Raw genomic sequence first — 12,948 nt, forward strand, 5'->3', positions numbered from 1 at the left:
TCAGCAAACTGAGACTTTGTTCAGGTTTGGTCCTTCTGAAGGGGGACTGAAGCTTGAGATCAAGAGATGAAAAGTCTGTTAGGAAAGTGGGAACCATTTGCTCCTCCTCTTCCTCCAGTGTGCAGTAGGAGGATGAGAAAAAGAGGTACTTTCTATAGGCAATGAAAAAAGTAGCAAAGCACAGGTACCTGCATAGGAAGGGAAACCTGAGGGTTTGTTGTCTCACTGGGGCAGGTGACTGCTGTGTTTCTAGTGTACCAGCTCATCATATTGGCTCCAAGCCCTCCCATGCATGAATCTTATGAGACCTTTCTAGGCAATGAAACCCTCCGAAGAGGAGGCAGGGATACATTGCTCACAAAATGAGTCAGTGTGATCAGAAGAGAATGTCCTGTACAAACACAGAAAACCATTCATCTCCACTTCCAAACTTCATACATCCAATTTTAAGTAGACAGTAATGTCTATTTTAAGTAGACAGTGAAGGACTTAAAACAATTTGGAAAGTCTGAGAATTTCCACTGAAACTGGTAGAAAGCTTGCAAGGATTTCCTGGAGTGAAGTCTTAACTGTGCAGAAAAGGAGAAGAAAGCCCTTTCTCCCCAAAAGCGAATCCACCTATAAAATAACAATATATGTGTGATTTAGAAAGAGGGAAAAACTGCCTCTGAGCTTCTCAAATCAGTTCCTGAAAACTTATTTTGGAAGTGTCCAACAGTACAATTATGAAGCTACCCATGCTTTTTTTTTTTTTTTTTTTTAATTAAATGTACATTAGTTTGTGCTTATGAGACTTGTCTGGCCATTAGAGGTTCAGGTGTACTCATCCTACAACAGGACCAAAGAGACAGCAGAAACATTCTGTTCACAGGTCTTTACTATTTTATTCTGTTGTACATGGTGTTATCATGAACCTTTACCTTTTTATGTAATCTGGTGCCCTAACATGCAAGAATTAAAAGCATTACCAGTAGAGACATAAAATACCAACCTCTCTTTCCCAGCTGTGTTCATATGACCAAAATATTCTGTTCTAATAAGTTAGTGGTTTGTAAATCTTCTTACAAGGCACTGAAGGTGAAAAAAAATGTAATTTAGTTGGGCTCATACAGCTAAACAACAGCTGTGTTATAGCGACATTATAATCTCCCCAAAGCATTATGGGATAACATGAAATCATTCTTCTGCAAGAGAAGGATAAATAACACTTTCATGAAAATACCTTCTCCTGTATTGGGCAGGTCAAACCAGTTAATAGTGTTAATGATCCAGACTCAGGAAAAGAAGGCAGTTTAAGAACACCCCGAAGAACAGCTGTCCCACTCAGAGTCTTCTATTTTTGTTTTTTCATATAAGTTTCTTTTTGGATTTTCAAGGTGAGAGCCCTACAGCTTGGCTTCCCCTGTGTTTCAGTGCAGCCTTATCGTATGCAAAGTCAGAGTCAGTAGTGGGAGGAAGAGAGAATGGGAAAGCTGGTGAGTGCTGCCAGTGTCTGTGTGAGCATGACTAGACCGTCCATGGCCTTGGGGCTGGGGTTCAACTGTGATGTAGCCATTAATGATGCGGATCCGGGGAGGAGGATCAGTAGCACTGCAAGGCAAGAGAAAAATGTCAGTCCAGACCCAACCAGAACTGCCTGATGCCCACAGAGCAGGAGGTGATCAGCCTCTGTGCCCCACTGTCAGTTTCTGAGTTCCTGGGAATGCTTTCTTGTACAGGTTCCACGCTCAACACAGGCATGTGTCTCCTAATGGCAGAATGCTGCCTCATCCCATCCTCACAGGTGTGGACAGGCCCTATGCCAGCCCAGAGGGCTGAAGGCACTGCCCAGCTGAACAGTGAAGCAGTCTCGAGGGGAAACAGGAAAGAGATTGAGAAGGGTGGAGACAGCACCAAAACACCTGCCCTGTACTTGGATCTACCCAGCCAGCCTGCCCGTTGCTCCCACACAGTCAGTCAGGTGGGTAAGATGACCATATTCCTAGCACCTTTCAGCTAAACGAAAAATATGTAAGAAGAACAAAACAAGCTTTGTTGCATAGGAGTGTCACTGCAGCACCACTTGCTGAGCACAGCAGGAGCGAGGCACCTGTTTTCAGCTGAATCCATCTTCCCCAGCCATGCTTCTGTACATGCATCTTAGTGTGGACCAAACTTGTTCCTGTACTGCATGTTCCCTTCCACAGGTCAGGAATTAAAAAGGGTTTACATGACATGCTTTAAGGAGAAGAGCAGCCACTTCCAGAAACACATCCTAGAGTCACTGGGAAAAGATCTCCACATCCAAGAGTATCTCCCAGTGGTAGTGAGAACTCTGAGGTGGTGATGAACAAAAAGTGAGTCAGAGCCTACAGGGTGCTGAACCCCCATTATAGCAACACATGATGGAGAAGAGAAATTTGTGTGCTCCAGGCTGCTAACACCAGTTGTCCTGCACTGGGGTAGCTCCCACATCATGGCAGGTCAAGAGTCAGAAGGGTCAGATATTACACAGGTGGTGTTCTCTTTGGCAGTGGATTGAAAGCCATGTTTGCCCCCACAGCTGTAAGACTGACATACACCCAGGGCCTCATGGTGCTGTGTGGAACCAGAAGACAAATTCAGACAAAATTAAAAGCAAGTCTACCCGCCAAGTACAAAAGCAGAGTCATTTCTCCTGCACCCAACCCCCAGCTGCTGTGCACCATTCTTGTCTTATTTTGGCCATCTGCATTAAGCAAAAACGCTTTGGGAAACCAAAGGCAATTAGCATCCTTTTTAAAAACACCGTTCCATACCCAAAGGTCCCCACAGAAGGTTTGAACAGTAAATGGAGAGAAGCCAGCTGGCAGCACTTCAAAGAAATACAGCTGACAGCTGATGCATGCAGGAGCACAAACCAAAGCAATTCTGCCAAGCCCACTACAAAACTGTATTAAAACACTTGAGCTGTGCCTTTCACATTTCCAGGCTCACAGAAGAAGAGCTGTGAATGGCCCACACATAAGAAACCTGACAGCTTTACCCGTGCCTGGGCACCCTGGGGGATGCTTATAGCAAGGGCTGAGACTGCCCTGCACACTAGTGAGCTTGAGCCCAGAGGAACTGAATTTCCATGGGGACACATCGCAGCTGGACCACGGGGTGAGGCTGTCAGCTCAACCCATGCCTGCCTGGGCAATGCACAGTGGCACAGACTGCTTACACATACGGGTGTTGGGGCAGAGAGATGGTGATTCCTCCTTCTTTACAAAGGGTAAACCCAGAGCACGGATGGGAAATGTGTGTGAATGACAGCTGCCTCTATGACACTCGCGACTCTTCCTCTGCAGCAAGGGCGCAGCAATCTCCCAGGCAGCAATAAGCATCACTTGTCTTTCCTAGTACTGTTATGCAACAGGTCCATCTCCAGATGTTCAAGCTCTCTGCTATTAAGGACTCACCCCTAAAAAGAATTTGTCACCTAGCACCTGGCAAAGTTTCTGGGATTTCCTGCTCCCACATTTATGCAGTAGTTTCCTAATCTGTCATCGTTAGGTTTGGTTTTACCTCACTATTGCCTTGCAGTACTTGCAATCCAGTATGTAGTCCTAAAGTACCTCCAATTTAGTCACAGCAGCACATCCTTCCACCTCCCCTCTTCTTCTGAAGGCGCTGGATGCTGCAAGTGCATGCGTATCTCACACCAGGGCACCCACTGACTTCCCTGAACTTCATGGGAATAGCTGCATGTGAAAAACTGAATGTGTCAGTGTGCAGGCAGGGCAGGAGCTTGAGATCATAAAGACACCAAATCATTCCTTAGTATTTCAACTGAACAGACTGTCAACAGAAGCTCCAAAACCCCATTCACAAACAGCTGGTATCAACTACATTAATAGAAAGTAAATGATACACTAAAAGACAAAATCAAATGTGATCAGGATAAAGATTTGTTGTACTGGTGAATCTTGGACTGTCTGTAGCTCTGTCAGTGGGCATGCAAACCTCCACATGCATTTGTCTCCCTTTCTCTCCAAACTGCTAACATTTAGGTTGGAAGGAAGAGCAGAAAGAGGGCACAGAACAACTCTAGAAAAGAGGAAAAGGAGTCTGGTCTAAAAAGTGTAACAATGGCTGAATGCTTGGCACAGAACAACAGCTGCTGCACTTGTGTGCAGACAGCCTGAGCAATGTATTACTCAAAGCAGTGGTAGAGCTGGGACACAGGGATTTGATAAGGAAGGCATAGGAGAACCCTGATATACCCAGTACCTTGGGAAGCAGGAAGAGATAATTTTTCAGAAAAAAACCCAAAAGTAAAATGTGGAGGCTTCATTTCAAGAACTGCAGGCTTTTCTCCATCATCCTGACCTGTCTGGTTAGTTACAGTAAATACAATGCTTTCAACCTGAGTATGGCAGAGATACAAACAGAGACACAAAGTACAAAAAGAGAGCAGACTCAGGTCTGTGTGTTATCTGACAGGAGGGAAACATTAAGGTACACATCCAGCTACAGGCCTAAGTACAGCTCATGAGGGAGAAGCTGGCTCTTTCTTTGCAGGCTGCTGTAGTTCTTGTAGGTGAGTAAGCTCTTCTGGATGAAAACCATGGGTTATGTGTGAATCTTTGCCTCACAACACACTCTATTTCTTATATTAACTCCATCATCCATTAGGTTGTCATCCCCCTTTCCAGATTTCCAGTAATGCCATGGGGCTCACATGCTTTTTAAGATTAGAAGAATACAGAGACTATACCATCTACCACCGGACCCAGCCTTCTGTGATAAAGAGGACTACCATATGTTCACAGTCCCTCAAGCCCAAATGCAAAATGGTCTATACAAGACTTCCACTTGTTTTATGCCTAATTTTCCACAAACCTAAACCATGCAGAAGAAGCTATTTTGCACTAAAAGCACAAACAGCCTTAAGTAAATGTTTCATGAGAATCACGGTGAGGGAGAAGGTCAGATCCTTCCCTCAGCATCTACTAGCCCCTGTAGAAGTCTGGTGCACTGGATTGATCAGTCTAAGTTAAAGTCCAGTTTGCATGACAAACCCTCCTTCCTCCCCAGCTGTTAGGTACCTTTGCTCAAGGCGAACCCAGAGGTCGTTAAACTGTCGAAGTCTTTGCTTCTTCTGCTGCTTCTTCTTCTTCTTTTTGTACTTCCTGTCTACCTTCTCCAGCATGTCGATGCTGTCAGGGAGCAGCAGGTGAGGCAAGAGCTCTTCCTCCTCCTCCTCTTCCTCCTTTCGGTGGTGCAACGGCAGTGGGAGCTCCTGGGATGCAACATAGGGGCTCTGTGCCAGTGATGATGATGAAAAGGCTAACAAGGTTTTCGGGGGTTTTCTTCTGGAAGGAGGAGGGAACACAAACAATATTTGAAAGGGCTTTGAGGCAAAATCCTGGTAGAGACACCATCAAGGCACGTATAAAACAGGTGTTTCTCCCTAACATATTGGCTGGATGCTTATTTCTTTGCTTGTGTTCCTGCCCCCTCTTCCATAAGTCAATATTCTGATCAAAATAGTTCTCTTTAATGGAAAAAAGCTTTGGAAAAGAGGTAATCTGGAACTGAGGAAAGAATGCAGTGTGACTCATGGTGGAATAACTCTTGGGAATAACCTTGCATACCTAGAAAGAGGCAAAAAAGGAATCACCCTCAAAGTCAGAGGAGGTCAAACCACACTCCTCTAGTCTGATGTACTGCAGAACACAGACCAGATCATTCCTTTCAGCAATTACTGCCCAGAGCCAACTAACTTGGGGGCAGGAGGAAGGGACGTGAAAACTAAGACACTCTAGCTGAAGGAGCCAGTCCTAGATCAACAACTCTCACTGGTGGAGAAGGTCAGTCCATGAGCTGGGCCACAGACTATGGTCATGGCTGGAGAAGTATCTTGCAAATTATCGTCTTTGAAGGCAATGGCTCAATGCATCATTAAGCAATCCTTTGGGCCATCTAGTCTGTGGCAACTGGAAGCAGACTAGCTATGGCAGTGCCAAGTTCACTCATAACATTTGCTCCTCCATGAAGCCTGATGGTACAGAGCAGTGAAAACATAGCCTTTATAAAATATCAGGTCAGGGGACCTGCTTGTGAACAGGGGAGAGCTAGTGAGGGAAGAAAAGGTTGGAGGCCATCTTGGGTGCAGTGATAGTGAGATGATTGAGTTTTCGATCCTTCGAGAAACAAAGAGAGGGGTTAGTAAAACTGCCACCTTAGACTTCCGGAGGGCAAACTTTGACCTGTTCAAAAGACTGATTGACAAAATCCCTTGGGAGATCTGCCTTGAACAATATGGGAGTCCAGGAAGGCTGGACATACTTCAAGAGAAAAGTCTTAAAGGCACAGGAGCAGGCTGTTCCCGTGTGCCAAAAAACAAGCAGGTGGGGAAGGAGACCAGCCTGGCTAAACAGGGACCTTTGGCTGGATCTCAAGAACAAAAGGAGAATCTATGACCTTTGGAAGAGGGGGCAGGTCCCTCATGAAGACTATAAAGATGTAGTGAAGTTATGCAGGGAGAACATTAAGAGAGCCAAAGTACAGCTAGAGCTCAACCTGGCTACAGCTGTTAAAGATAATACAAAATGTTTCTATAAATTCATTAACAGCAAAAGGAGGATTAGGGAAAATCTCCCTCCCCTACTAGATGCAGAGGGAAACATGGTAACTAAGGATGAGGAAAAGGCTGAGGTGCTCAACACCTGTTTTGCCTCAGCCTTTAGCAGTGGAACTGGCTGTTCCCTGGACACCCAGCCTCATGAGCTGGGAGATGGGGAGGGGAAGCAGAATGAGATCATCACAATTAAAAAGGAAGCGGTCAGAGACCTGCTACACCACTTGGATGCACACAAGTCTGTGGTAGCTAAACCAGGACAATGAGTTACACCCAAGGGTGCTGAAAGAGTTGGCAGATGTGCTCGCCAAGCTGCTTTCCATGGTTTACCTGAAGTCATGGCTAACTGGGGAGGTCCCATTGGACTGGAGGGTGGCAAATGTGACACCCATCTACAAGAGAGGCAGAAAGGAGGATCCAGGAAACTATAGACCTGTCAGTATGACCTCAGTACCAGGGAAGGTCATGGAGCAGGTCACCTTGAGTGCCATTACAAGTCATATAATGGACGACCGGGGGATCAGGCCTAGTCAGCATGGGTTTATGAAAGGCAGGTCCTGCCTGACAAACCTGATCTCCTTCTATGACAAGATGATCCGATTATTGGACGAGGGGAAAGCTGTGGATATTGTCTACCTGGATTTTCGAAAAGCATTCGACACAGTTCCCCATAGAATTCTCATAGAAAAACTGGCTGCTCATGGCCTGGATGAGCGTACGGTCTGCTGGGTCAAGCACTGGCTGGATGGACGGTCCCAGAGAGTGTTGGTCAATGGAGCTAAATTCAGCTGGTGGCCAGTCACAAGTGGTGTTCCTCAGGGCTCGGTGTTGGGACCATTTCTGTTCAACATCTTTATTGATGATCTTGATAAGGACATAGAGTGTATCATCAGTAAATTCGCAGATGACACCAAGTTAAGTGGGAGTGTCGATCTGCATGAGGATAGGGAGGCTCTACAGAGAGACTTGGATAATTGGATCGGTGGGCCAACGTTAATGGGATGAGCTTCAACAAGGCCAAGTGCCAGGTCCTGCACTTGGGCCACAACAACCCCATGCATCGCTACAGGCTTGGGGAGGTGTGGCTGGAGAGCTGTCTGGAAGAAAAGGATCTGGGGGTTCTAATTGACAAGCAGCTGAACATGAGCCAGCAGTGTGCCCAGGTGGCCAAGAAAGCCAACGGCATCCTGGCTTGTATTAGAAATAGTGTGACCAGCAGAAGTAGGGAGGTGATAGTCCCCCTGTACTCTGCACTGGTGAGGCCACACCTGGAGTATTGAGTCCAATTTTGGGCACCTCAATACGAGAGAGATGTCAAGGTGCTGGAGCGAGTGCAGAGGAAGGCAATGACACTGGTGAAGGGCCTGGAGAACAAATCCTATGAGTGATTGAAGGAGCTGGGACTCTAGTTTGAGGAGGAGAAGGCTAAGGGGAGACCTCATCACTCTCTACAGCTACCTGAAAGGACATTTAGAGAGGTTGGTGCTGGTCTCTTCTCACAGGTAATTAGGGATAGAACAAGAGGGAATGACTTTAAACTCCAACAGGGGAGGTTTAGACTGGACATTAGGAAAAGATTTTTCACAGAAAGAGTGGTCAGACAGTGGAATAGGCTGCCCAGGGAGGTGGTGGAGTCACCATCCCTGGATGTGTTTAAGGGTTGTTTGGGTGAGATGTTGGGGGATATGGTGTAGGGGAGAACTTTGTAGAGTATGGCTGATGGTTGGACTCGATGTTCCCAAGTGTCTTTTCCAACCTGAATTATTCTGTGATTCTGTGACATGTCTGACACATAAGAGACCAGAGCTCAACTCACTATTGTAGCATTGACTTCTAGTGTAAGCATTTACTGTCTCCATGCTGATCTGCAACAGGAGATAATTCTGTCCTGCCACTCAGTGAAGCACACCAAGGAGCATGAAATGGTGGTTTTAAAGGGTTGTATCAGACAAGTATGGAAGTCCACATAGAGGGAAGGAGGCTGAGCAATTGCACCTCTCTCACAACACGGAAGTGAGCTTTGCACACATTTATAGCAAGTAATGAGAGAGCAGGAGTCAGGCCTTCAGCTTTCTGGCTGCATGGATCCTGTATTAGGCTGGCAGCATTATCTGGAATTTCAGAGTGGCTCCAGCAAGTGAGATACTGCAGTGAGACTGTGTGCATGCACAAACTCTCTCACAAGGCAAATCTTGGAAGTCCAAAGGACCACTCAGTCAATACTCCAGAAAAAGCTCTAAGGGCTATGCTTACCCAGCTTCATGCAAAGGTGATATACGGAAGAAACAAACAATCAGCTCCACCCTGATTACTCAAGCTCTGTTTCATTATACTTAGAGCAAGCAACATCTCATCTGTGTCCAAGACAGGCAGTCTGCTGTCTCCTATCCACCCTTTGCTGGCCCACACTTCTCATTGTTTGGAACAAAGCAATACCCTCTCTTTACTTGTTCATGAGCATCTTGGACAAACTCACAAAATCAATCCACGCTGGATACACAGAGCACAACACAAATATCTGACTAATCTTTATGGCTACTTCCTAGAGAAGAGATGAAGTAGTCTTCTGTAACAAAACAAAACTGGAGACTGGCTTGGGCTGAAATTCAGAAAGGTAACAGAAGACCACAGACCACTGTGCAGAAACCTGGCTTCAATCAGTGAAATCTTCCCAGAACTATAGTGTGTTTCCTTTGTGCCTTGCAATGGCATCAAAAGGAGGGGGTCCAGAAGAAGATGTCTTTCAGTGTGGGTGCAGTTTTCAAGCTAGCCCATCACTGTGGGCACATCTCTCTGATGGATAATAAAGGGGGTCTATCCTGGAGAAGAAGAAATGAAGTTGTTGACTGGAACACAAGGGAGGAAGTAGATGGAAAATGAAGAGAATGTGATCTTATTTCCTGCAAGGAAAATGAGACTGATCATGTGGTGAACTTTATGTGACAGAGACTGGTGCGGGACGGATCTTGGGCTATTGATCTCTTTCAAAATCCTTGCAATTGTCAAACTCTCACTTTATCACCTCTGAAGTGTCACAATCCTTCAGCTCTCCTCCACAACATCTTCGCATCACCCACGCTTTAACTCCACTTTACAGAGTGACACCCCCCCCCAGTTGTCTCCAGTGACCAGATTTGATCTCTGGGAAGGTCCTCTGCTTATGGTTCCCTTTGCCCCAATTATTCTTCACTGTGTCTGTTCCTTAACTGTGAAAGTCACAGAGTGAGCACCAGTCCTCCCTGGTAGATTAGAGTGCATTGCTCCCTGCAGCCTCCCCTACCAAACCCATGACAATACCATGCTGGAGCTCAGCACTGCTACAGGCACAGCCAGGACAACCTCCATCGTGCGTGGCCAGCCATTTAATTCTGATACCTGCAGCCTCAGGACACTACTAACAACAGACACTCATATACATAACCTCCTTTGCAACACTATCTACAGGTAATTCTTCCAGGGACTGGCTGAGCAACCTCAGGAAAAAGCAAACAGATGCAAAAAGTCATCCTTCTTCCTCAAGGCCAGTTCCCTCCCAGCACAGGAGCTAAAGGAAGAGTCAGGAAGCACCTTAATTACAGCTGTGATTATGTGATGAATATTTTATAATATATATATATATGCATTCTAAAATCAGAAATGGTTAAGTCCAAAATAAGACAGTAGGAGCTTGATTGAACTTGTGGCACTATTTATAAAATGTCCTTTGTGCTGCTGAATGGTTGGAGCACCTCTTTTGACTTCCTTGCTTTGGCAACACCACTAATAAGGAGCCCTCCTGCCTCCACACTCCACTACAGGAATTCATCCCCCTGCAGATGGGCAGGACACCTCAGGCAGCCCTTTCTGCAGATGAAATTGTGTGACGGCACCCAGCAGTTTGCCGGTTACAAGAAAACATGCATAATGATCCCACATTTTTCTGTGTTCCTACACACAGATACCTACAAGATACCTCATAAGGGACTTTCTGTTAGCCAGAGCACAGGAAGCAGCAGACTGTGCTGCTGCTGCACAGTGTTATGTTGCAGGGAAGGGAGACAATTGCAGACTTCCTCATCCTCTTGTTTTAGGACCACTCAGCTAATATCCCCTACTGTACCTGACAGTAGAACAGCCATTTGAACACTCTTGGTTCAACCACTTGCCGTTTTTATTCTCTCTCAATTTTGTCCTGTGAAATAGTCCATGGGTACTGACTGGACTGTATGCAGCTACCCTGAGTATCACTGATACCTACCTTCCTGATGGGTGAAGATCTATCCCTTCTTTGCACATTTGTCTGCCCTTGATTTCCATACAGCTACATCTTTACATAGCAGTATCAGATTTTGTTTATTCTCAAGTACATATTAAGCTCTCTTTCTTTAAACATTAAGAAGCTGCTATAGCCGTTTTTAGGAATACCTAAACTAAGAATGTTCTGGGGGGGGAAACATCACTCCCCCCAAAATATCAGTGCAGGCAGGTTTTTGATTCTTACTGTAAACACTGATACACTGGATTGTCTATCATGACTTAAGTGTTACAGGATCATTAAGTCTTGTGCTTAAGCACAGGGGGCTTCTCCATGTCAGACCACCTGCCCATTGGTGGCAACAGGATTAGGGGTTGCATTCATGTACCCATGGGGATAAGTCTTGGCTCTGTTTCAGTGCATGTAGAGTTAATGATGTATGTTCATGTAAAGGATCATAGCAAAAGCATGACCTACAATTTTAATTTCATGGTCTGAAAAAGGCATCAAAACTAGTACAAAGAGAAAGGTGAAGCAACTAGAGTATGAGAAAAACATCTGTTATTATTTTGCACCACATCTGTGAAGCCCCTGGCACAGACTAACACTCTGCACTGTGCCCCCTGCAAAAGCTGATCGTCCTGCCTGAAAGCCCCATATCAGAAATGTAGGGGAGGAAGAACAGAGATGTAAGCAATGAGGGACAGCGTGCCTGGCACAGAGGATAAAAGAGAAACTACCATAATGATGATTGCACGCTTTCCTGGGTAAAAAACTGGCTGGATGGCCGGGCCCAAAGAGTTGTGGTGAACGGAGTTAAATCCAGCTGGCGGCCGGTCACGAGTGGTGTCCCCCAGGACTCGGTTTTGGGGCCACTCCTGTTTAACATCTTTAGTGATGATCTAGAAGAGGGGATCGAGTCCACCGTCAGTAAGTTTGGAGACGACCAAGTTGGGTGGGAGTGTTGATGTGCTCGAGGGTAGGGAGGCTCTGCAGAGAGATCTGGACAGGCTGGAGCGATGGGCTAAGGCCAACTGGAGGAGTTTCAATAAGGCCAAATGCCGGGTGCTGCACTTTGGCCACAACAACCCCCAGCAGCACTACAGGCTTGGGGAGGAGTGGCTGGAGAGCTGCCAGTCAGAGAGGGACCTGGGGGTGTTGATTGACAGCCGGCTGAACATGAGCCAGCAGTGTGCCCAGGTGGCCAAGAAGGCCAATGGCATCCTGGCTTGCATCAGAAATAGTGTGGCCAGCAGGGACAGGGAAGTGATCTTACCCCTGTACTCAGCACTGGTGAGGCTGCACCTCGATGACTGTGTTCAGTTTTGGGCCCCTCACTACAAGAAGGACATTGAATGACTCGAGCGTGTCCAAAGAAGGGCAACGAAGCTGGTGAAGGGTCTGGAGCACATGTCGTATGAGGAGCGGCTGAGGGAACTGGGGTTGTTTAGTGTAGAGAAGAGGAGGCTGAGGGGAGACCTCATTGCCCTGTACAACTACCTGAAAGGAGGTTGCAGAGAGCTGGGGATGAGTCTCTTTAACGAAGTAACAAGCCACAGGACAAGAGGGAATGGCCTCAAATTGCACCAGGGAAGGTTTAGACTGGATATTAGGAAGCATTTCTTTACAGAACGGGTTGTTAGGCGTTGGAATGGGCTGCCGAGGGCAGTGGTGGAGTCCCCATCCCTGGAGGTGTTTAAGAGTTGGGTTGACATAGCACTTAGGGATATGGTGTAGTTGGGAACTGTCAGTGTTAAGTTAATGGTTGGACTAGATGATCTTCAAGGTCCTTTCCAACCTAGATGATTCTGTGATTCTGTGATAATTAGGATCAAACCTTTTTTCCACTGTGGTCTTTTAGCAGTGAATATAAGGAAGAGTCGGGATATCCGAGAAGACACAAGAGCACATGTTTGGCAAGAGTCTGAAGAAGGGGGAGACGAGGATTGTATACCCTAAGCTGGTGGCAAGAAGTCCAGGAAGTGTCAAGAGCACATATAATTCACAGCAGAGTGTAGAGGAGGAGATTATTTGGCATTCTGTAGTTATTGAAACCACAGAGATGGACAAAGGCATCCAGTGGAGATAGAAAGAGGCAATAAGGGTATGTCCCGAAGGACAGCTGCAA

General features: G+C 46.3%; 1 protein-coding gene across 2 annotated transcripts in view; it reads right to left on the bottom strand.

Moving 5' to 3' along the window:
• Positions 1-586: 586 nt before the first annotated feature.
• Positions 587-12,948, bottom strand: part of LOC141937756 (metalloprotease TIKI1-like) — a 90,096-nt gene continuing 77,734 nt past the window's right edge. Inside the window, exons 6-7 of one of the 2 annotated variants that reach the window (XM_074855871.1) lie at positions 5,052-5,315; positions 587-1,590 (exon numbers count right to left, since the gene is read on the bottom strand). In XM_074855871.1, coding sequence (XP_074711972.1) covers positions 1,410-1,590; positions 5,052-5,315 — 445 coding nt within the window. In that variant the 3' untranslated portion in view covers positions 587-1,409. Of the gene's footprint in view, positions 1,591-5,051; positions 5,319-12,948 lie in introns of both variants that reach the window. The other variant, XM_074855870.1, reaches the window with a different exon arrangement.

The sequence above is a fragment of the Strix uralensis genome, chromosome Z (assembly GCF_047716275.1).
Source record: "Strix uralensis isolate ZFMK-TIS-50842 chromosome Z, bStrUra1, whole genome shotgun sequence".
Classification (NCBI taxonomy): domain Eukaryota; kingdom Metazoa; phylum Chordata; class Aves; order Strigiformes; family Strigidae; genus Strix; species Strix uralensis.